The sequence below is a fragment of the Amblyomma maculatum genome, chromosome 6, assembly GCF_055883805.1.
Source record: "Amblyomma maculatum isolate TAMU_Amacu chromosome 6, ASM5588380v1, whole genome shotgun sequence".
NCBI lineage: Eukaryota > Metazoa > Arthropoda > Arachnida > Ixodida > Ixodidae > Amblyomma > Amblyomma maculatum.
Genome location: NC_139349.1, coordinates 121,960,542 through 121,984,952, shown reverse-complemented (window position 1 = coordinate 121,984,952; position 24,411 = coordinate 121,960,542). Strand labels below are relative to the sequence as shown.

General features: G+C 44.0%; 1 protein-coding gene across 1 annotated transcript in view; it reads right to left on the bottom strand.

Moving 5' to 3' along the window:
* The window catches only part of LOC146186686 (neural cell adhesion molecule L1-like), a 97,420-nt gene that overhangs the window by 14,695 nt on the left and 58,314 nt on the right, over positions 1-24,411 (bottom strand). Inside the window, exons 10-11 of the mRNA XM_084608083.1 lie at positions 4,303-4,516; positions 298-492 (exon numbers count right to left, since the gene is read on the bottom strand). Of these exons, the coding sequence (XP_084464209.1) occupies positions 298-492; positions 4,303-4,516 (409 nt within the window). The remainder of the gene's footprint in view (positions 1-297; positions 493-4,302; positions 4,517-24,411) is intronic.

The following is a 24,411-nucleotide window of genomic DNA, read 5'->3' as shown; positions in this document are numbered from 1 at the left end:
GAAAAGCAGGCTTGAAGATTTCTCTTCAAAAACAAAAAATATGCAATGCAGACTAGTCCGAAGGCCACTAAGCTTTGTTAAGCTTACAGTTTTCCCAGAAGCTAAGAGTTACCTTTGTTGTTTAAGAAAGTTGTTGTTTCCAAGGGCTTCATTCTAGTTTACTAGGGAATGCGCCGCATTTTTCCGTTGCTGAAGAAAAAGCAAATGAGTATCGCGTCTACAGCCACCTCTCCAAACAATAATTTCAGTATGCAGACCTATGATGCCTCGTAAGAACTTTTGCGGAATCATACTCACCTTCTAATGATATTTTTTTTTCTATGTTATACTGGTGTCGCCAATATATCGTTTTTTCATATGTTTTTTCCTTGTTGCCGTTGCAGTACCACGTGATTACCACGCCGTCCGAATTGCTTGAGCCTTCATTGTCATATCTTAGTAGCGCCCAGCGTTGATTTGGAAAAATAGCAACAGTCGATAGGGGAGGTGGTCCTGTAAACATGACAAACAGAAACTGTCATTTTGCTTCATATGATGCAGACCAGACCGTGTCTAATGTAAAACAGAGTGAGTCGCATGTGTTTCTCCACCGTACAGGCGCATTGTGCGAACTTATGAACCCCAGACTGCGGCTCCTTTTTTCTGCGCTTTTGGACACTACTGGGGCTTATCTCAGCAGAAGAAATGCATCACATGCCACGCTGTACCGCGGCTCAATCACCGCAGGTGCCAGGGCTCGGGTGCTAAAATATGGTAATCTGCTCTGGTTGTAAAATATAATAAAATTGGCACAATTCTGCTTCCAAATCGGGGGCTTCCATAGCTGCCATCAGCTATATAATGAACTGCAGCAGAATAGATTGCCCAATGTGATTAGTGATTGGAAGAAGGGTCATCTTGATGTGTTTTTTACCGTTAAGACTCGCAAACCAGACTCGCCTTCTAGATGTATTGTAAGGGAACGTAATTCGTGCAGCTGCAGATGTGGGGTGGTTTTCTGTTTTTTTCTAAGTGGCGCAAGTTGTGACTGTTTTGTTAGCAAGATTTGAATGCTAGACTTTGTCTTGTATTTGTACCTTGGATGCTACCTTAGTTATGACGGTTGCTATCATTTGTTGTTAGCCAGACATATCTGCTTAGAAAAGTGGAGGTCTGCGAGTGTGATGTACTTGGGTGCAGAGAAGAAAGTTGTGCATGCGTGTGAAGTACGTTAGGGTTACGTTTTGTATTACAGTTGCTAGTGTGCGCCTGTGTCGTGTTCCTCTGTTCTTGTTGTCATCGTTGTGCCGCTATTCTGGGTATCATGCAACAACTCGCTCCACAAGCTGTTATTCTAATGGGCCTACATTTGCATGTCATCACTGTATTGCCGTACTCTCATCAGGTTCTACATCAATTTTGTTGCTATAACGACGATGCGGGATTTAATCCCGACCGCGAAGTTCGCTTTTCGGTGGAGGGGAAAAGCAAGTCGCCTATGTACTGTGCGATGTCACTGCACGTAAAACAAGACAATGTAGCTGAAATTTCCGAAGTCCTCCACTACGTCGTCTCTCATAGCCTGAGTCGATCGGGGACGCCAAACAACACAAGCCAAACCAAACCAAACCAAGCATTACTTTTAATCAATTTAAAACGGAGTCAAAGTTTTGGGTCGAAGGAGCCAAATTTTGGAGAATATCTGCCTACCTTTATATGTCATCATGGTTTTCATATAACCTAATCATGTTCTGCAACAATGTTGAGACGAGGTGAAATTTTGTGGGTGGAAGGGGCCAAAATGTTGGGGTGACCTGCCTACATTTTAAGCCACCGCAGTATTAACCATACTCTAATCAAGTTAAACATCAATTTGATCACCTTCAGACCAGGTCAAATTTTGAGGAAGGAGGAGTCAAATTTTTGGGGCGGCTCATCCAATCTTGGAGGTCCCCATCGAATTGGGCGTACTCGAATAGATTAGACAAACTCTGGACACGCCACTCCTAAGACAAGATAGCACACAAGTGATGACTGACATTTAGTGTGAAAAATTCTGTGTACAGGCTCTGTCAAAGCACTCATTACCCAATAAATTCTTTTTCATTTAAATACATAGCCCGCAGCTCTAAAACGAGATCTGTTTCTGGGGCCACACTGTAGCGCTGCAATCTCTGGCGGGCGCCCGAATTCCCGGATGTGCTATGAGACGAAGAACTTCGCCTTCAATCTTGTGCAGTCAAGTAATCCGCAAAAATAAATTAACACAGGCTCTGCAAAATTTAATTTTTGGGCTTCGCCGCTATTGGCTGTTGCAACATAGGTACGGCTACGAAAAGGGCGCCGGGATGCTAAGGCATTCCAGCAGCGGCAGCCACTGGGGACCAGGAATAGGGGCCGCACCAGTACATCCCACTGCAATTTCTCCCAACAAAGTTTTTCAGTGAGTCGTTCGGTCGGTCGGTAGGTACCGTTCGGGAACGCTAGCTTCACACTTATGGAAGTAAGTTTAAAATAAGTCACGATAATAAACTTGCAGTTTCTCAGCAGAGCTCGTTAGTCGCGTTGTAGCAGAAAGCCTTAAATCGCGCAGTGTCAAGATTCCCCGTTCTGAAGGATCGAAGTCATGGTTTTCTTTTTTTGATAACCACTTCGTTTTTGTGTTTAGAGACAAGCACAGTTTATATTTGATATTTAGCAATAGCAGGCGGCAGCTACAAAGCATGGCTCTCAAATATAAATGCGGCCGGCGTGAAGCGCATTCGAATAGTTCGTTTCGTTGGTTTCGTCTTCCTATTTATGGACGCTCGTGGTGGAGAACATCTACGCTCCCCTTTTTTACGAAGCTACTTGCAAAGCAAAAATTTTTTGAGGTATTTACAGCCTGATTGCTGCATTGTATTTACGCCCTTGTATCTACGCTCCCTTCGAAAATACCTGTTCTCTGTTTCTCGTCTGTTTTTTTATCCTTCAACTTAGCATAACCTTGTATAATGCAACACATTATTTGGTCACTCTTCCTGCCTGGATGTTAAACCAGTACTTTCTTCCAATACCTGTAGTAAAATAAAAATGCAAGCATCGCTTTTTTTTTACTTCTTGAGATACAAAGTAGAAATTGAGGAAAAAAAGAGGTATTCCTTAGTGGAGAAGGAACTGATTTGGCACTATGCTGCTCTGGACTAACTGTTTAGCGCAATAAGATTGCTTTAGAGAGCAGACTGGCAGCACATCACACTAGACAACGTTTTGGTGCCTGGATGCACGCACACTGCTTGCCTTGCCGTGTAGCACGGGAAATATAAAGAGCGAGCTTCCAGGTGGCCTCCTTCTTTGCTGAGCTCAAGGATGACGCAAACGATGAACATGTAATTTGTCAATTACACGTAATTTTTAAAATATGGTACGTGCCCTCGCAAGAATAAGGGCAAAGTTTGTTCTCATGCAACTAGCTCCGGCTCTGAAGCCATTGACCATATGGGAGTGTACGTAAGGCTTTTTTTTTTTGTAGGCGGTTTCGTTTCTACACAGTTTTCCAATGTCTTCGTTTTAAATTTTGGGGCCAGATTTTGTTATATATATATACTTTCCTTAAATGGACGCAAATCATTAGTTCATTGAAATGCGCCACGAAAATCATACGACTATTGATGCGCACGCTGTTTCTAGTTGACAGTCTCCATACGTCGTATGAATAAACATAGTTCAGAAAGAGGAGCTTTTTCAGACACAGTAAAAATATCCCCGAAATGACAGAATATATTGCAGTAGAATTAGGGTATCTATAAAAATAAAGTAGTTTACAGACGCAACGGTAGCTACTGAAGGCAGTGTTTAAAGGTAAACTGGCATGGAAAGCGGTTTGCGGGATGGTTCGCGCCTAACAAACCTTCAGTCGACGGGCGGTTTTGCGCACACCTAATTTACCCGTTATCGGCATCAACATTACAACATCTCGCACTCAGGCTATGCTTCTGGATGGCGCAGGACTGCTCAGTTATAGTCTTATCATATACGAGATTCATTACAATAAGAATATGTAGAATCTGCCATGATATATGCGCGTAGCCAGAACATGAGCTTAGATAATGTTCTAAAAGGAAGCTGCAGACTTATTCGTACCCTAAAGAATATAGAACATGGCGTGCGGTAATGAAGCAATAAATACAACAAGAAAACTGTAGACGACAATAGGGGAAATGTGCAATTGCATGAAAGTCAAGAAATAACTAGAACATACACTCTCGCTTTCAATATACTCAATTACTCTCGCAAAAGTCAATGAAAAAAATGACGTCATAAATGCACGTCTCCGTTTCATACCTGTAATGTAAGTGTTTACGTTGACGGAGCTTTCTGACCCGCATCCGTATATGTTGCAGCAACGTATCCAAACTGGGAATTCGTCTTGAAGTTTTTGGTGCGTCAGCCTAAGGTTACCACGTGTTCTCGCCACAGTTCGTCCATTGATTACTGTAGCATCGCAGTCGACCGAGTCGTCGCAGGTAGTCCACATGCCATAATCTGTTATTTTGAACTACATAAAATGAACAAAAATCACAAATGTAATATGAAAAAAAGGGACTCTATTCATAGCCCAGAAAGAGAATTTAACAAAATCGTAATGAACACGGCAACTTGAATCTGTATTCCGACTAGCTTCTAGTTTTATTAATTTACCAATTTACTACTTATTTACCTATTTTCGATACCGTTAGGGAAGGCAAAAAAGAGGAAAATGGATGATGCGCAAAAACGGGAATAGTCACAACTCAAGGCCAGGCAACCGAATACAATGGAAAGCAAAAATGGCTGAGGTTTAACCCTGCTGGATAGGCTCAGATTTACACATGTTAGACATGGTTCGCAGGTATTAAACTATCAAGACTGTGGAGTAGAGAACGCGTCAACTGCAAGTGTGAATAAGTTATACTGTCTTGACTGAAAGGTAAGAGTCTAAGTCGTGGTGCATTATAGGTGGTGCCACGGTTAAGCTTTATAGCCACACTGACCTGTGGGTCGTTGATGTTGAAGTGGCCACCCAGGTTTATCTCAGCTGATACATAGCGTAGTTAAACTTTCGCTTCAGAACAAGGTGCAAATATGTGAATAACACAGTATTGCAGGTTGTAAGCTGCAACAGCAGAGTGAAGCCAACACGAAATGTCGCCATGAAAAAAAACAAAGTGGCTCCAGTCGTAGGGTGTACTAATAATAAAGGAATTCACGAAGGCTTTAGGTTTGCAGGTGCTAGTGCCTACTTTATTCACGTGATCTGAATCCAGTATTCTGTGGCGAATGGATTCATAGTTTATAACTTTGTCGAAAAGACACAGGTGTACTTTTTGCGTCGCAATTAATTGAGGTTAGGCGCAGGGAAAACTTCGTAGCTGTAATCATAAAGTTCGCGTGCAGCTGGAGAGGACGAAGCACTCTGATTTGTCCAGTATCACTTCGGGCAGGAGAATCAAACTTTGTAACAGCTCTGTCCCAGGTTGATGAAACATATTCTATCTGTTAGGGTACGAGTGTTTTGCGTAGAAAAAGCTTGACGTTTTTTGAGTTTGAAAGTTACGCCTCAGATACACGAGCTATCAATTAGCTTTATTACTAATGTACCATAAACCCTGACTGCTCATTGGAGGGTCAAATTCTAAAGTTAAAGCTCAGCTACTTTGGTCATCTGATGAGAAGAGAGGAGTCGCTGGAGAAAGATTTGATGTTGGGAAAGGTTGAGGGTCGCCGGAGAAGGGGTAGGCAGCGAACGCGATGGTTAGATGGCATTCTCGAGGCATTGCAGATGAAGCTATGTGATGTTAAGAAGATAGTGAGAGACCGGAAAGCGTGGCGTGACATGGTCCATAGGGTCACGAAGAGTCGGACACGACTGAACGCCTGAACTGAACTGAACTGATTCTAACTACGTGGACTAGATACTTCTAGATGTACTATGAATTTCAATTTATTCATCTGTTGTAACAGCTCCTGAAAACACACCCTTAGGAGTATGTAGAGCTGAATCTGTATTAGGGCGAGAAATAATAAGGTGCACTACACAGGGCGGAGAATTTTTATGTTAAGGTCAGACTTATTCAAGTGCCGGTAATGGTAGTTTGTATTTACTGAAAAAATATAATTAGAGAAAAGATATGCGGAAGATAAAAGTTTACTGTGAAAACAATTTAAATAAATAAAAATGTTGGCGTTCCAAGGCGGTGCCTTGCAGAACACTGGAAAGGCCAGGATGGATCTTGGAAATCCTACCGTTTACTGTAACAAACTGCTAACGCAGGGTAAATAATAGCTAAAGCAATATTTAAAATTTTTTGTCCAGTTGTAACACGGCAGTTTGAGTAACAACGGATGACGAGAAACTCTATCAAAATGATTTGCGAAGTAAAAAAAGGACCGATATTTAAAATACGAATGTTTGTACACGATTCGTGATCAGGATCCTCCTCGCCTATCGTTCAGTGAACCGGTAATTAGTGGTGAAATATATGATTAAACAAAATATGAATATATATTACTATTGGTTAGGAATTTGGCAGTGATGAAATTACCACCAGCTATGGAGGATGTGTCGTAAAGGTCGTGTGACATCAGCTGCACCGTCTAAGTTTATTACTAGAAGATACATTGTCAAGGCATTTGATATATTGAAAATCAGGCCAATTCGTCCTTTCAACAATTGAAATATAACTCACAAATGCAGCGCCCTATATATTAACACATTCGCCGTGAGAGGCTGGACCACGGCTTAAATTCCTTAGTACTAATCTAGACGTTACAGAGTGATTAACTCTAGTCCAAAATTTAATGGGAATCTTTAGCAACACACAACATATTTCATTATTCAGATAACTTGGTTTAGAGCTTTTCAATGCGGAAGTGTAAATTTCAGCCGAAGTACCATGACAGCACCAATAATGCTGCTAACTGGATGAGATTTAAGCGATAGCAGGGCGGGTTTTTTGCCATTACGCAAGCCTTTACGTAGGGGTGTAAAATGTTCAGAAACTTTAAGGCCCGAAAAAATCAAGGAACAAAGTAAGTTATTTCTTTTTCAGAAATGTAGAAAATTTAAAAATATCAATTTTTATATGAATACCTAAACTGAAACAGTGAAATCTCTTTCTCTAGTTTTGGCTGCTCATTAATAAAATTTTACGTGACTTAAGGAGGTTGCTGCTATATGTGTGGCAACTTACATCACCGTGGTTAAGGACCAGTGATGGCGGTATTTGGTTGGGAATTTTCACGGAAATTGCACGCTACATTTGGAAGACAGACAAAAGAGCAGAAATAGTATGCGTTATTTCCGCTTTGTACCAGTTGTCCTGATTTTTCTCGTTCGTCATTTTCAAAGTTAGCACGCAGTTCACATCAAGAAGCAGTCAGAGTTGGCCTGTGTGCACACAAGAGCAGAAGTACGCTCTGGGAACATAGGGTACAGAAGATGTTGTTTATACGTTTTAACTTAGAGCTTGACATTTTTATTTTGGTGAGCAGGGCCGGAAATGGCAACAGCATGCTGCGATGCAAAAGAAGTTCGATTGAAGACAGGTCTTGTTTCCGTGCCTTTTTCCGTGGCACCTTTTTACTAGTGCGAAGCGTTTCATTGGCTCAAATACCTTTTATTAGTGATTTACAGGTCAGATTGCTGTATGTTCTTCTTGTGTTTTTATTTATGCCTAAGCTAATTGTGCCTTTTCCTTTGTGTGAATTATAATATCCATTTCAAAGTTTAAAAAATTTCCCTCCAAATAAACAGTTTTCTAAAAGATTACTGGGCATATGTCTGCATTTTAAGCTGTATCCTATTCTTTTGGTGTCAGCGGCTTCTTTTATTTTCTTTGTGATATCTTGCTAACTCAATGTTTAAGAATTAGTTCGAGTAAACTACGTGGCAAGAAAATAGCTGGGCGCTTTTGTGTGTGCTCCACCTTAGTTTGTTTTAACCAGTACATGCGACTCTCATGTTGTGTTCATTTTGCTGTAAAGTTCCAGAAGACTGATCAAAATTCATCGCATTTTTCACTGAATCAGTGACTTGACAAGAAAAATTGGCGATGTTTTTGTGTTCACATTTTCCTTGATATTCATGTTCAGTTTTACTTCTCTTCCTCACAGTTCATTTTATATTATTCAAACTTCATCAGTGGAGCTGTATTTAACCTAACGGCGTTTACAAAATGAAAATAACTAGCATGCTTTCGACATTTGCTTAAGGTACATTTCTTTCTGAAGGGATGTCCGTGGAGGATGTGTTGGCAATCATTGTCCAAAAGCAAAAGTACTGTTCTGCGAAATGGGTGCATTTCTGACTGATGCTGCCAAACACGGGGGTTTTACCTGTAAAAACAGCATACTGTTGAGTTAGTGGCCATAAGCATATAAGAAGAAAATAAATTTTTTGATAGTAAATGGTAAAAATAAATATCGGCTCTCCGATATTTCTTAAACGTTTTTCAGATATATAAGTGGCATTGTGCTATATGAGACTTATCAAGTATACCGAGACGGACTTAGGCACTTGCTATCAAAATGTTCTTACGTGCAGCCTCATTCTCACGTGCAAAAAGAGACTGCCAAAGGCAATATAGCCCAGATATTTTCTTACCGCGCTCGTTCTCATATTCAAAACTAAAGAGCAAAAACAATTAACCCACACCTCTTCATACCTAGCTTGTCTCACGAAAAGCCCTTTAAGGCGGGAAAAACAAAAATCCAGCAGCTCAGTTCCAGCAGATCAAGCATTTAAAACACAGAACTTCGCAATTGGCTAAGCAAATATACTATTCAACTAAAAGCAAAAGAGAGAAAGTTTTAAAACCAAGCATTCTCCAAACTTCTCAGTGTTCTTTCCCATTTAGAAGCAATCACCTATAACGTTTAAGGATTAGCAAAAAAAGTTTTTATTTAAGGGCATCATTATCTATAGCATTCTTTTTTCTCCATTACTCGGGGAAAAAAGAGAAAAACAAAACAATTTTTTGTAAAATATTTTCCGAGCCCTGCCTACTTTAAAATAGGCAGACATGCCCTAAAATGCTTTTAATCAGTCTATCCTCGGCACAGCGCCCACAAAACGAGTGCTCAATATATGATGGGCTATATCTCAAAGTGAAGGAATAGATTCTTTTCTTTACTATGCCCTGTTTTTAATAACACGACGTTTGTTATCGGTTGCAAATGGGCCGATTGATGACGTAATGACATGCTTATTGATGTCGGAAATTCCAAATATTTCTTCATCACGCTCTCTCCGTGCAGACGAGGCATGCAGATCTAACAGCAGAAAGGCTCCACTAGTAGCATAGGTATAACACTTTTTAAGACAGACCATGCAGTGCACGTAAGCTATATCGTTTACTTCTGAAATAATTTTAGTTAAATGCTTCACATTACTGGGATATACAGTGTACTCAAGACGAAAACATGTTCTATGCTTGATTAGAACAAGCATGACACGACATCAAAGATGCGGCTGAAGCCATTTGAATTACCACTGCTGAATGAACCTCTTATTTACCACTTGGCCTAAACTTGCTAACTTTGATGAAGACACTGATGTATCAGTGGCAGTGCTCAGCACAGACAATTACCAGACTACCGCATGCTCAGAAGTAGCTAAGACAAACAGATCCCCATTTCCTGTAATCAGCAGAGGATCAATACTGGGACTGCTGAACCAATCCGCCAGAAGCCTTATCGTGTATCTCATAGGTTTTGACGCGCTTAGGATTGCACGTAACGTTCGGAGCAAATGAACTTGCGAACATGGGGTTACATGGATAGCGTCAAATTGGTTAGCTTTATTTTTCAATTCCGTTATCTTTAGATTTAAGGCAGCTTGGTCAGGTGCAAGCTAGAGAGCAGAACTTAGTTAATTGTCCTAGAGGCCAGGTTATTCTCACCCAAAACTAGGATTTCTAGTGCTGGTTAGTGAGATTATTATAATTTAGCGTGCGAAGTATTTTTCAATACTAATTATTAATTTTCTCGATCATCGTCACCTGTAGCAGGCGCAATTTATGTGAACATCAGAGTGCCAGACGATCGAAAAACAAGTTCGTGAAATGCTGCATAAGGGCATCATTCAGGAATCATGTAGTCCGTGGGCTGTCCCTGTGATATTATTCAAAATAAATGTGGCACATGGCGATTTTGTGTCAATTATCGACGGCTGAATACTGTTACTAAGAAGGACATGTATCCACTGCCACGTACTGATGACCCCATTGATTGTTTGCATTCTGCCTCCTGTATTTCTTCCGTTGAGCTGCGATCAGGCTATTGACAGATCCCCATGCACCCGAAAGATAAAGAAAAGACGGCATTCATCACTACAGACGGCATTCATCACCACAGACGGTCTGTGTGAAGTTATTGTGATGCCGCTTCAGCTACCTTCGAAACATTCATGGATACAGTTTTGCGCGGACTGAAGTGGAATATTTGTATGTGTTATTTGGACGACGTTGTAATATTCGGAACTCCCTTTTGTGAACACAAGAGTCGATTAGAGATTGTCTTGTAGTGTATTGAGAAAGCTGGTCTGGTACTGAATTTTAAGGAAATGTTTTAGAGAACGCCAGACAGTAGTACTTGGACATCTCGTAGACAACGATGAAGTCAGGCCTGATCCGATAAAAAATAAACTGTCACTTGTTTTAAACCACCGAAATCGTTAAAACAGCTAAGGAGTTTTTTTTTGGACTTTGCTCCTACTTCCGGCGTTTGTTCCAAAGTTTGCTGACACAGCATATCCACTTGTCTTCTACAAAAAAATGTGCCTTTCAAGTGGACTACTGATTGTGACTCCGCCTTTCCTCAGTTAAATTTTGGACATCAGGACCTGTACTACGCCACTTCTGCCCATCAGCTCCAACAGAACTTCACACTGACGCCAGCGCAGTCGGAGTTGAGGCAGTGCTCATACAGCGCCACAATTGCAATGAGCATGTCGTTCCATATGCAAGCCATTCTTTAAGCAAGGCTGAGCGTAATTACACAATGACTGAACAGGAATGCTTAGCTGTTGTTTTCGGTGTGCAACGATTTAGGCCATATCTTTATGGATGTGCATTTAAAATTTTGACATACCATCATTCCTTATGTTGGTTTGTAAATCTTCGTGACCTCCAAGAATTCAACTTTACTGTCTTTTAGAGTGGTCGTTGCCTATTTACCCTATATGCGGAGTGCATCATGAGGAAGGCCGGTCTGGACGAGTCTTCAGCTGGAGTGAAGATTGCTGGAAAACGTATCAACAACCTTAGATATGCGCATGATACCACTTTAATGGCAGAAAGTGAAGTGGAACTCAAGAGGCTTCTGATGCGCATACAAGAAGAGAGTGAGAAGTTTGGGCTTAAACTGAACATTAAAAAGACAAAGATCATGGCGTCTTGCCCTATCAAGTCCTGGAGCATCAATGGACAAGACGTGGAAGCTGTGACAGATTTTCTCTTTGTGGGCTCCAAGATTACCTCGGAACGAGACTGCAGCCATGAAATTAGGAGACGCCTGCTTCTGGGAAAGAGAGCAATGGTTAGCCTTGACCGCCTAGTAAAGAGCAGAGACATTAGTCTGCCAACCAAGATCCGTATAACTCGTGCTATGGTCTTTCCAGTTGTGATGTAAGGATGCGAGAGTTGGACTGTGAAAAAGGCTGACCGCCGAAGAATTGACGCATTTGAATTGTGGTGCTGGCGAAGACTCTTGAGAGTTCCATGGACTGCCAGAATATCAAATCAGTCGATATTGTCGACCATAAACCCTGACTGCTCATTGGAGGGTCAAATTCTAAAGTTAAAGCTCAGCTACTTAGGTCATCTGATGAGAAGAGAGGAGTCGCTGAAGAAAGATTTGAGTTGGGAAAGGTTGAAGTTCGCCGGAGAAGGGGTAGGCAGTGAACGCGATGGTTAGATGGCATCCTCGAGGCACTGCAGATGAAGTTATGTGATGTTAGGAAGATAGTGAGGGACCAGAAAGCGTGGCGTGACATGGTCCTTAGGGTCACGAAGAGTCGGACACGACTGAACGACTGAACTGAAGCACGGTAATACTGACTGCCTGTTACGGTTACCTCTTGAAACTACTGATTGCGATAGTGAGATCTTGGATGAATATATAGCTGCTATCTCTCCAAGGGTTGGTGAATTCAAGATTGCACAGCGGAACGACAGGCAGCTGGCGCCGCATTTTGATGCCGCAACTATCGGAACCCTGCGACTCATTCTGCATTCATGACGGTATACTATACAGAAACAATTACTCGCCAGTAGGGGCGCGGTTTCTTCGGGTAGTTCCTACACGTCTTCAGTGTCAGGTGCTTCAGGTAATGCACGACGATCCCACAACTGCACATTTGGGTTTTGCCAGGACATTGCACAGGACTAAGGAACGTTTTTATTGGCCGAAGAAGAGTCAAACTACTCAACGGTATGTGACCAGCTGCCTCCAGTGCCAGCGTTTCAAGCACCCAACCGGCTCTTAGCCGTGGGATCTTCAGCCTATAACACCACCATGAACCCTATTCGAACAGGCGGGAATTGACCTTCTAGGACTGTTTTCCCGTTCCACCATCTGGAAAAGCTGGATCATCGTCTGCGTAGATTACCTCACGCGGTATTGTGAAACCGCTCCCATACCGTCAGCCACTGCTTCTGATGTCTCTGCCTTTCTCCTACGGTCAATCATTGTTCGACATGGGCCGCCTCGTGTGCTAACAAGTAACGGGGCGACCGTTTACGGCAGACGTTGTAGAAGAACGTCTTCGTCTCTGCTCATGCCATTTTCGCCATTCAACTCCTTACCATCCCCAAACAAACGGTCTTACCGAACGCACCAATCGTACGCTAAGCAATATGCTCGCAACGCATGACGACTCCCGCCACAAAAACTGGGATGTACTTCCGTTTATAGCATACGCATTTAACACTGCTAAGGAAGAAACGATGGGCTACAGTCTGTTCTTTCTTCTTTACGCCCGACTTACTCTTGACACAGTTTTACCTTTCTTAGTCCCGGCTGAAACTTCATTAGCGCACATTCTCTTTTTGGCTGAAGAAACTCGCCGACTTGCTAGACTTTGCACCCTAGCCTCCCAAGAAGGCTACGACAAGCGTAACAAATATGTTAATTAGTCCCCTGTTGACTTGGTGTGGCTTTGGGCGCCGTTGCGTACGCGCGACTTATCCCAGAAACTGTTGCACCAGTATGCTGGCCCTTTCGTTGTACTGGAATGCATTAGCGCAGTCAACTTTGTAGTCTCTCGCCTGAGCTCCCTCGATCGTCGTTCTCGGAAGACTCAAGTATTTCACGTGGCCCGAGTGAAGCATTGCTTTCAGCGTGACGAACCTTGACTAGCCCGGCGGTTATCGTCTACGAAGGAGGCAGTGTCACGCGCGTCCCGCTGCCCTATATTGGAGGAAGATGAGGTGTGGCGGGAGAAGCTTAAGAGGAAGCGGAAGCTGGGGTCGGCTCACTCTAGGTGTGCTAACGTCTAGCGCAACTAACTTCCGCCGTGTAAATATATATCTATCTATATATATATATATATATATATATATATATATATATATATATATATATATATATATATATATATATATATAGTTACGCGAAGACGAAGTGTTTTTCCCCCTTGCCTCACGGCAAGATAGCTGACGACGAAGTGGGGCTGTTTTGCTGTGGCGCTGCTTGCTGCTATGCCAGTTGCAATCTTGCAAATATACTGTAAATAGATTCAGTCTTCATGTGACATCTTGGTGGAGGTGCGGCCGTTGATCCTGGCGTCAGCCTCCGCACAACGGAACTCCGTAGCGGCCGCCTAATTTCCTACCCAACGATGCCCCAGGATACCGTTCCCACTCCACCGGAGGCCTTGCTGTCGGTAATCATCACTCACCCGCGCGATCCTTGTTGTTTTACTGGTACGGACACTCCTGACGAAGAAGAATGGATGCACAAGTATGAGCGTGTCAGCAAATATAATCGCTGGGACCCCACCCTCATGCTAGCAAATGTTTTTTTTTTTTACTTTGAGGGCACTGCGCTATCTTGGTACGAGAACCACGAAGAGCAGCATAAAGTAATGGCTTCACTGAGGGCCCAATCCACTCTCACTGCCATGCTTGCCATGTACGTCTTCTCTGATCACCGTGATTGAAACGTCGCCTTCCCATACGTTACATGTGCATATAAATCATCCCGTCACGGCACTGCTGGCTACTCTCCGTTTTATCTCTGGTACGACTATGAGCCTCAACTGCCGCTTGACACAGTTTCGAACATTTGGGCCCCCACAGTCTGAATACGCCCGTGAAGCCATTGCTCGTGCCTACAATGCTCTCCAAGTCGCCCGTTCCCGCTAGCAAGCTTCCCAGGCTTGCTACACAACAGCCGCTACATCGACAACACCTTCTCACCTGGGTCCCTTTTTTAGATCTGGGTACCTTATAGCCGTATTGGGCTGTTGGAAAAGCTTCATTCTCACTATATGAGCTTGTATTGTATTCTGCGCCAAGTAACAACTGCCACCTACGAGATTGAACTTGCCTTCCCCGAGTGCACTTTCGGTACTCTACACTCCGATACTGTTCGCGTCTCGTGCCTAAAGCCCTGCACCCTACCTTGTCCCGACCCTCGCTAAGCAGCACCGCGACGGTGCTTCTGCGCCTTCCGACCATGCTACGGGTTGATTCATCGAAGATGAGACAGACGAACTGTGTGTGCGCTTGGCGCGTACTCGAATCCCGAATCACTGAGAGCGGTCTGTATGCTGACGTCCGGTACGCCTTGCGCTTGTGTCCAGTGCTGCGTTAGTGTGTCAGTGTTTATGTGGTGTGAACGCCTCAGGCCCCGTACAATACTTTGGTGTTCCTTAATGAAATCTTCCTTTTGCTTAGACAGTTCTGCTTAGACCCTTTCAAGATAACAGTTATCCAACTCTATGCACCAACCACTACTGCTGAAGAAGCTGACGTTGAGAGATTTTATGCTGACCTGCAATGCATTTTAGACCGCACTCCATCATCAGACGTACTTTTTTCTCATAGGAGACTGGAATGCTAAGGTGGGGAGTGAAGAAATGTCTGAAATTACAGGGAAGTTCGGTATTGGTGAGCGAAATAAAGCTGGGCAGAGGCTAGTAGAGCTTTGTCAAGAAAACAACTTGACCATAGCGAATACACAATTTCAACAGCAGAAGAGCTGCCTGTACACATGGACTTCCCCGGATGGTATGTACAGGAATCAGATTGATTATATTCTTTGCCGGCAGAGATGGAGAAGCGCTATACAAGCAGTAAACACAAGGCCTGGGGTCGATTGTGGCACCGATCATCAACTCCTTGTTGACAAATATAAGCTTCCATTGAGGAAACCGCAGAAAACTAGACGGCCTTTCAGGTATGATCTGGATCAAATTCCATCAGACTATGCTGTGGAAGAGAGGAATCGATTTCAAGAATTAGATCTACAAGACAGAGAGCCTGAAGAGATATGGACTGATCTTCGTGATATAATACAAGAAGTGGCTACTAAGGTAGTTCCAAAGCAAAAGAAATGCAAGAAAGCAAAGTGGTTATCTGAAGAGGCTTTAAAAATAGCTGAGGAAAGGAGGACGGCAAAAGTTATGGGGGAAAGAGGAAGATACAAGGTTGTCAATGCAGATTTTCAGAAAATAGCAAGGAGAGATAAGAATGCCTTCCTGAACATACAGTGCCAAGCAGTTGAGGACAACCCCCAATTGAGAAAGACAAGAGCTCTGTATAAGACAATGATATCAAAGGAAGCTTCTGTGTCTAAGCTGGGCCTGATAAAGGGCCCTCAAGCCTGCACTGAAGCCTCAGAGATAAAGAAGAGGTGGCAGGACTACACAGAACAACTGTACAAAAAGGACCCGGATGTGCAAACCCAACATAAGATGGCTGTGATTACTGATCTCGAGCCGGGAATCCTGAAGGTGAAGTTGGATGTGCCTTAGCCAGTGTTACGTTTCGCCACCGACAAGTGTGTCAGCTGACGCGGCCACCGCATAGCAACAGGCCGAACAGCGAGCGGATCGGCCATTTCGGCGCCGTCCATCGGCCGCTCAACGCTTCCTCCCGCGGGCAAGTCTCGACGTGATCTTGCCAAGCGTCAAATATGTGTGCGTGCGTGAGTGTGCAAACGCTGGCCAAGCCCGGAGCTCGAGGGAGAGTGCGTCGTCCACGCCCGTCTGCAGGAGGTGGAGGAGATGTGGTCGCGCCACCTGCGTTTGAGTCATCGTCTCGTGTCGGGACATGCAGGGCTCTCCCTTTCCCTGTGAACTGGCAAGCCTATAAAAAGCAGCGGCAGACTCCGCTGCAACAGAGACTACGTTGACGCGCCGTCGACACGACGCTAGACACCAGCTGTGTGAGAGTGTCTGTATGCTCTCTGGGTCAGCTTCTCTGCCCGCTTTTTCATGATGTAGTAGAGGTTGTTTCGTTGATGCCGTTGATGGGACCGTTGATGCCGTCCGCCGAGCCACGGAGCCGCCAGGCCAACGCTACCGAGGGGCCGCGCACCGCATGTAACAACTGGCGTCAGAGGTGGGATGAGTCATGCGAGCCACAAATGTAATAGCAGCCTTGCTAAGAACAAAGCTAGCGGAATTGATGCCATTCCAGCTGAGTTGCTTCAAAACCTCAACCATGACGCTGTTAACGTTCAGTATGTATTATGTAAGCAAACTTGGACAACCCTACAGTGGCCACAGGATTGGACGAGGTCAGTTTACATCCCCATTCCAAAGAAAGGCAGTGCCAAAGATTGTTCCAACTACCACACGATCGCGCTTATTTCTTATGCTAGCAAGGTGATGTTGAAAATCCTCCAAGGTAGGCTGCAGCAGTATGTGAATCGGAAGCTTCCGGACGGGCAAGGTGGCTTTCGCAAGGGCAGAGGAACTAGAGATCAGATTGCCAACCTTGGTTGTATCATGGAAAAAGCAAGAGAGTTCCAGAAACCCATCTACTTCTGCTTTATTGATTATGCGAAAGCGTTTGACTGCGTAGACCACAGCAGATTGTGGCAAGCTCTCCAAGAGATGGGAGTTCCAATTCACCTCATCTATCTCCTCAGGAACCTGTATGAAGGGCAAGAGGCCACAGTCAGAACAGGGCTTGCTCTGACTGATTAGTTCCCGATTGCGAAAGGAGTGAGACAAGGCTGCATACTGTCACCCTGCCTTTTTAACCTATATGCTAAGTGCATCATGAGGAAGGCCGGTCTAGACGAGTCTACAGCTAGAGTGAATATTGCTGGAAAACGTATCAACAACCTTAGATATGCGGATGATGCCACTTTAATGGCAGAAAGTGAAGTGGAACTCAAGCGACTTCTGATGTGCGTACAAGAAGAGAGTGAGAAGTTTGGGCTTAAACGGAACATTAAAAAGACAAAGATCATGGCGTCTTCCCCTATCAAGGCCTGAAGCATCAAGGGACAATAAGTGGAAGCTGTGACAGATTTGCTCTTCTTGGGCTCCAAGATTACCCCGGAAGGAGACTGAAGCCATGAAATTAGGAGACTCCTGCTTCTGGGAAAGAGAGCCATGGCTTGCCTTGACGGCCTAGTAAAGAGCACAGACATTACACTGCCAACCAAGATCCGTATAACTCGTACTATTGTCTTTTCAGTTGTGATGTATGGATGCGAGAGTTGGACTGTGAAGAAGGCTGACTGCCGAAGAATTGACGCGTTTGAATTGTGGTGCTGACGGAGACTCTTGAGAGTTTCTTGGACTGCCAGAAGGTCAAATTAGTCGATATTGTCGACCATAAACCCTGACTGCTCATTGGAGGGTCAAATTTTAAAGTTAAAGCTCAGCTACTTTGGTCATCTGATGAGAAGAGAGGGGTCACTGGAGAAAGATTTTATGTTGGGAATGGTTGAGGGCCATCGGAGAAGGGGTAGGCAGCGAATGTGATGGTTAGATGGCATCCTTGAGGCGCTGCAGATGAAGTTATGTGATGTTAGGAAAATAGTGAGAGACCGGAAAGCGTGGCGTGATATGGTCCATAGGGTGTCGAAGAGTCGGACACGACTGAACGACTGAACTGAACTGATACTCTAACAATTACACCGCCTACGTCTTCCGCGCACTGAGTAATGATATCTCTGAAATTATTGTACTGAGTATCTATTCAGCAGCGAGAGCCTGAATTCTTCTACTTTTCACTTTACCGCTAATTTGTTGATAGACTTCTTCCTCACTAATCTGTTCCGCTCTTTCTTCAAATCCAGAAAATTGGAGGCCTTACTATCCTGTGGTCACTGCATCTCACCTTTCCAATTACCTATTCATCCTGCATAATGGCGCCGTTAGCACATAGTATGAAATCAGCTTCATTTTAGTCTCCCTGTTAGGTATTTTCCTTGTCCACTTCCGGTTCTTCCGTATTGCTCCCGAATGTATTCATGATTCGTGAGTTATTGGTTGAGCAAACTAAACTATTAACTCCCCCTGCTATTTCGTAATGCGATGTCATAGTTGCCCACTGCGTGGTCACCAGCTCGCTTCCTGCCAACTTGGCACTGATGTCGCCCATCACTACCCAAGTAGCACACATTACATGCCCCACCGGGGGCCTGTATGGGCAAGTTGGGCTTGGGCAACCACAATAACACCCACGAGGGCCCGCTTTAGGGATCAAGCGGGCAAGCCCAAATTGGGCTTGCCCCTGCTTTTTCCATTTGGGCGTGGAAAGGGCTAACTGAGTACATATTCCCACATCTGGCCCTCAAGGGTCCCGCTTGGGAAATTTTAGGGCCGATGCAAATGAAATTTGGGCTTTGTGTAGGAAACGCCCGGGCTGATCTAATTGGGGCTGCCCATTCAAAAGCCGAATAGGTCCCGCATGGGCCGCGGCGGGGCTAAATACGGGTATGCCCGCACATTGCCTACATGGGACCCTTGAGGGGCACTTGAGGGAAGGTCAGACGAAAATCTGGAATTCATGCAGAAAATTCCTGGGCTGCCCCAAATGGGGTTGCCCACCAAAAACCTAGATAAATTCCGCGTGGGCGGTAGCGGGGCAGGCAATTGCTCCTTCCCACTTCTGCCCGCATGGGTCTCTTGCGGGGCAATTTAGGGCAGATGCGATGCAAATGTGGGCTTAAAGCAAATAGAAGACGGGCTAGTACGATTGGGGCTGCCCACGCAAAAATCAAATAGGTCCCGCATGGTTTGCGGCCGGGCTGAAAAGCGACCACACCACCACGCTGCCCACACGGGTATTTCTTGGGGTACTTGCGGGAAAATGCAACATATATTCGTAGTCCATGCGGTAAAATCAAGATCAGCCCAATTGGGGCGGCCCATGAAATGCCGCAGTGGGCCCCAAATTGGCCGTAGGCGGGCTTACCGCTCTGAAACGTCTCCACCCTATCTTTAAGGCACCATTTTATTTATGTAAATCATGTTATACCGGCTAATAATTGCCTCTTCTGGAGGTTTCACATAACTGTCCTTAGCATATCTCTGCTATGAATAAAGACTTATTTATTTTTACTCTACCAACTACGTTAATTATTCAGTGTCGACAGAAAATATGCAACAGTAACTGTTCCGCTTTACGAGTATGCACTGAACGACCTCCAAATGTTTCCTGCGGCATTACTATTCTACACGAACCACCGAAATAAATATTCAGACCAACATGTTGGGGTTGGTGTGGGCCAGCCCACATTATTGTAGTGTTGGGAATAAATTTCTCTCATGTTACTGAGTGTCGCATACAAGCAAAAAAATAGCGCTTAAGGTATCGCAATTGATGATTATTGGAATTTGGGCAGCTCCGAAAATGCCAGATTCAACTCATCAGGGCAGCACGTGGGTCAGCCCGAAACGGACCGGCTTTCGCATATCCCGCGCCTATATAATTCAGGTATTGGAGGGATTCATCGACTTAAAAATTAAAACCTTGATCAATGGGATGGCATTGCCTGCACAAATGTGGGACCCATTAATGATTCTGGTGTGCTGCCCACATTCGTCTACCTGGGCTGAATGCGGGCAGCCCTATTTGGGCTGCCCACACGGATACAGATTGGGACCGATAGCGGCAGAATTGGGCAGCCCACACGGGGCCCCTCTGGGTACGTGTTGCAAATCCCGCACGGGGCCCGTATGGGCTGCCCTCACGGGCCCAACGCGGGCCCCTACGTCATAGCCCACTTTTCGCTACTTGGGTACAGTATAATGTGTTTTTGTTTCCCAATTGCCAATTCTACATCTCGGGATATTGAAGAAATCAATGTTGCCAGTGAGTGCGCTAAAACAACTTACTGTTGCGCATATCTGGGCAGAATATCCTAATTGTATTTACGTGTACACAGATTAATCTGTGTCAGCACAGGCAGCAGCTAGAGCTTTTGTCATACCTGCTCAGAAAACGACTCTACATTTTCTTTTCGGACACACTTTTACGTCACCGCTGGGGAACTTGTAGCCCTTCGGTAATCTATTAGCTACATATGTGAGGAAGGTACCTCCTCGAAATTGGTATATATTCACGGACTCAAAGACTTCACTGCAAATTTTAGAAAATATCGTACGCCACACCGCCTACCTGTCTCTGGCAAAAAGCATTATGGAGCTTCTTAAATCTGTCCGACTGCAAGGTCACAGGATAATGTTTCAATGGATCCCTGCCCACTGCGGGCTTCGTGAAAGTGAACAGGCAGATGTTGAAGCAAAAAGTGTCGTCAGTAATGGCCTCCAAACAGTTGTGCCTTCTTCAGGAGCGGATACAGCGTGTCTTATAATCAACAGTATGAAGAAGGCTACGGCAGCTTACTGGGCCCAACCAGATGCCCGACACGTTCGCCTATGAGGGCTCGATCGAACATTAACATTTTATGCTCTGCGTGAAATTCCACATATTGAAACATGCTTGCTACATAAACTGCGTTTAAAGGTGGCTTTCACGCTCAGGTAGTTGCATTTAATTGGACAGGTGGATTTCCAGGAATGTTCAGCTTGTCGCACTCCGAGACTTTGGAGCATATATTATTGGTGTGCCCATTATATGCGCATGAAAAAATGTGCTAGCCGATTTCTTGAAGCGTTTGGACAAGAGGGCTCGGTCAAGGGGGCGCTGCAGGAGATGCTCAGCTGCCTCAGATCGCACGCCAAACCTGCTTTTATGACAATTCCATTGACACGCGGTATTTGTTTTTTTAAATGCTCAGCAAAATTGTTCGAAACTGAGATTCGAACCGCGGCCATTTTGCGTTCGTGGCGAATGCTCTACCTCTACGCCACCGCTGCACCCAGAAATGCACGAGCGGTGCAGAAATGCAACGCTGCACTTGCAGGAGGGAGAAAGAGGCCAGCGAAGCTTAGATATAACCTCATGGCAATAAGCTTGCTCTGGGTATTGATGCGAAAAGAGCAGAAATATATATTTCGTGACGGCAATATAATCATGCACCGTTGACTTGATAGCATTCCTGAGTGAGGTATAGGCTCATTGGAAAAGCTCCGCGTCTGTGAAAAACAACTTCAGTTGTCACAAAAACAATTATCATGATCGAGGGCACGGTGTCGGACGCATCGGTTAAAGGGGCAGTTCTCCGTACAAACACAAATGGCTGTGCACTCATTAAAGATATAACTGATGCGCAATGCTACGAATGAAATGCTGCTCGTGATGAAAGTGTGTTTTTCCCGCATTTATTAGGTTAAGGATATACGTGCACTACTTAATCTCATATTTCATATGTCCATGACGAGCCAGCGAAATCTTCTTCCGAAATCTCCGAAGCACGCTCCTTCTGACCCCGTGTTCCATGGAATTGATTTGGCTTGGTTATTGTGGTACGGCTTAAATTCCTAAAGCAACTAGGCAATTAAGAAAGCGATTATCGAGGTGGCCCATGTACAGTGCGATGTCAGTGCACGTTGAAGAACACAAAGTGGTCGAAATGTCTCGATTTTCTACTACAGCAACCCTGCAGGATGACTGGTTCTGTGGCGTTAAACGTTATAATAAACAGAACGAATCACTTATTTATATTTTGCGCAAATTGATATTTCTGTCATTTATCAATCTACGCGGTTTAATGCTCCCGCTGACAATTCAAGCGATATCACCAACATGGAAACTGAAGATCTCGGATTTCAATGCAAATTTTGCAGACCTTGAGCAATTTATCCGTGATTTCTTCGCATTGCTATGTGAGTGTTGTTATATAAAACATGCCACTTCTTAGAAGGAAAAGTAAAGAAACTCATGTAAAAATGTATCCCTATCCCCATGTTATCTGCTCTAAAAAGCGGCCTCATTTTGTATATGGCTGAAGCGCCTCCAAAACAAAATCAGTCACCCATCGAAGCATAAAGCGTGCAAAGACTGCTAATCATGGGCACCTCTCTTTTACTGATGCGTAATAGCCAAAGCAGGCAGACGTTTCATTTTGACGCACTGTCTGATATCCTTTCTTCCGAGAATCAAATGTTCTGCAACGCCTTCAAATGCCAAACACAAATGATACGCAACCTAATTTGTGCAATATCCTCAAGATTTTATATCACAGGTGTTGCACTGTAAATATTACGCCCTTCTTATCTATTACTGATTCAAAAATTGTTCCCAAAGCGAATCAGGCAATGAGGGACGGCGTAGTAGAAGGCTCCGGCAATTTCTTTTACCTGCGATGTCTTAATGTGCACTCATACCTCACAGCACACGAGCACATTATGCTACGCCTCTAAGCAAAAATGCCTGCTGCCGAAGGTTTTTGAACTCGCATCATCCCTGGGTACAACAGTGGAGTGCCCTAACACCTTCAAAACGGCGCGGGGAAGGGGGGGGGGAGGGAGGGGGATTTTCTTATCACTTACTAATACTTAGCAGTCTAGCTCATTCGAGACTGTTGATTCGAGATTGACATTTTTGTGGGCGTTTGTAGCCAGTGAAGGTGGGGCAAACCTTGCTCAGAAGTGGAAGGTCACAAGAAATGCAGGAAAATTCTATAGGAGCGGACGTTTGTATCCACTTGTGATGTTGATGCCAATTTCGCCATCGTATGTATCGCATCGGTACAAGGTGGCTCCTATTGGCAAGGCTGGTGACACTAAAAACTCTAATGATTAAGACCTGTTTCCTTAAATCAACTCGTGCAATCACCAGGAACAGATGTTCTTTCATGCAATGATAAAAATCTTCAGTCTATTTCGCTTCTTTGGCACCCACTACTTCGTATTCACAAAAATAATTTTGCATTCACTAACACTTTTAACTTTTTTTTAGCTCCCCTTGTCTTATTGACTATATATATTGAACCTGCGGGAGCTTTTGACACAGGATATTTGTTAATTTTAAATTAATCCAAAGAGTTGTAGCCATCTGAGATGGTGGCTGATTACCAAAACATAAAAGTTATCGACATATATGAGTACCTAATTTAGTTTCATATAAATCGCAGAAACATGGTAACAGTAGACTATTTTGCACAGCCAAATAATTAGCCAATACTGTACATCATACGGCATGCGACCATGAGCACTGGCTTATTACAGGTCCACGAGCTAACTATAGCTTTCGAAGGCTATTGTAGCCCTACCTTCGATGTTGAATAAGGCTGCAAATACAAACCAAAACATGCTTCATTTTACTTATTCATTTCAAAGCATTTTTTATATATAATTCACCCAGGCATATAATTCTTATGTAATGTTTGTAACAAATAAAATTCTTTACAATTTGATGCTGATGAATTCTTTTAAGGTTTTCATTGATATCCTAGGAAAGTACTTGCTACATTTTGTTTTGTTTTTGTTGAATTTTATGTCTTCTAAAGGTAATGATTATAATATTCACGTGATTTACATGTGTCACCATGCCTGTGATTTCTTTTTAATATCTTGCTCATTTGCGTCCAAGACATCCGCGTGTCTTGGAAGAAGGCAGCAGAGCAGTTAACACCAACACAAAGCACAAGAGGTACACACACGTACACAAGGACTACGCTGCACTGACAACTATGTTAACTGAAAACCGCACATCTTCTTCCTTCACTTCGTCCTTCATTTTACGTCAACCAACTTCTTTCTTGTCGTTAACATCCTGCCGGTTTGCGCAAAAATTCTACTTCTTCAACAAAACCACCGATGGCATGCTGACACATTGGTCTCCCAAGTCACAGATTGCATATGCTTCATAAATCTCTAACTTGTCCTTCATCCTTCTCATAACCTTAACATTGTGAAGGTCAGCCGGACATTTTTGGTCTCTACAATCAACGCCGTCTTTGCAGTGCACAGCCAGATTTGTGCCAGACTTCTCCGATATTGCCTTAGCGTGCTCTCTAATCCTTGATTGTAGAGACCAAAAATGTCCGGCTTACCTTCACAATGTTAAGGTTATGAGAAGGATGAAAGACAAGTTA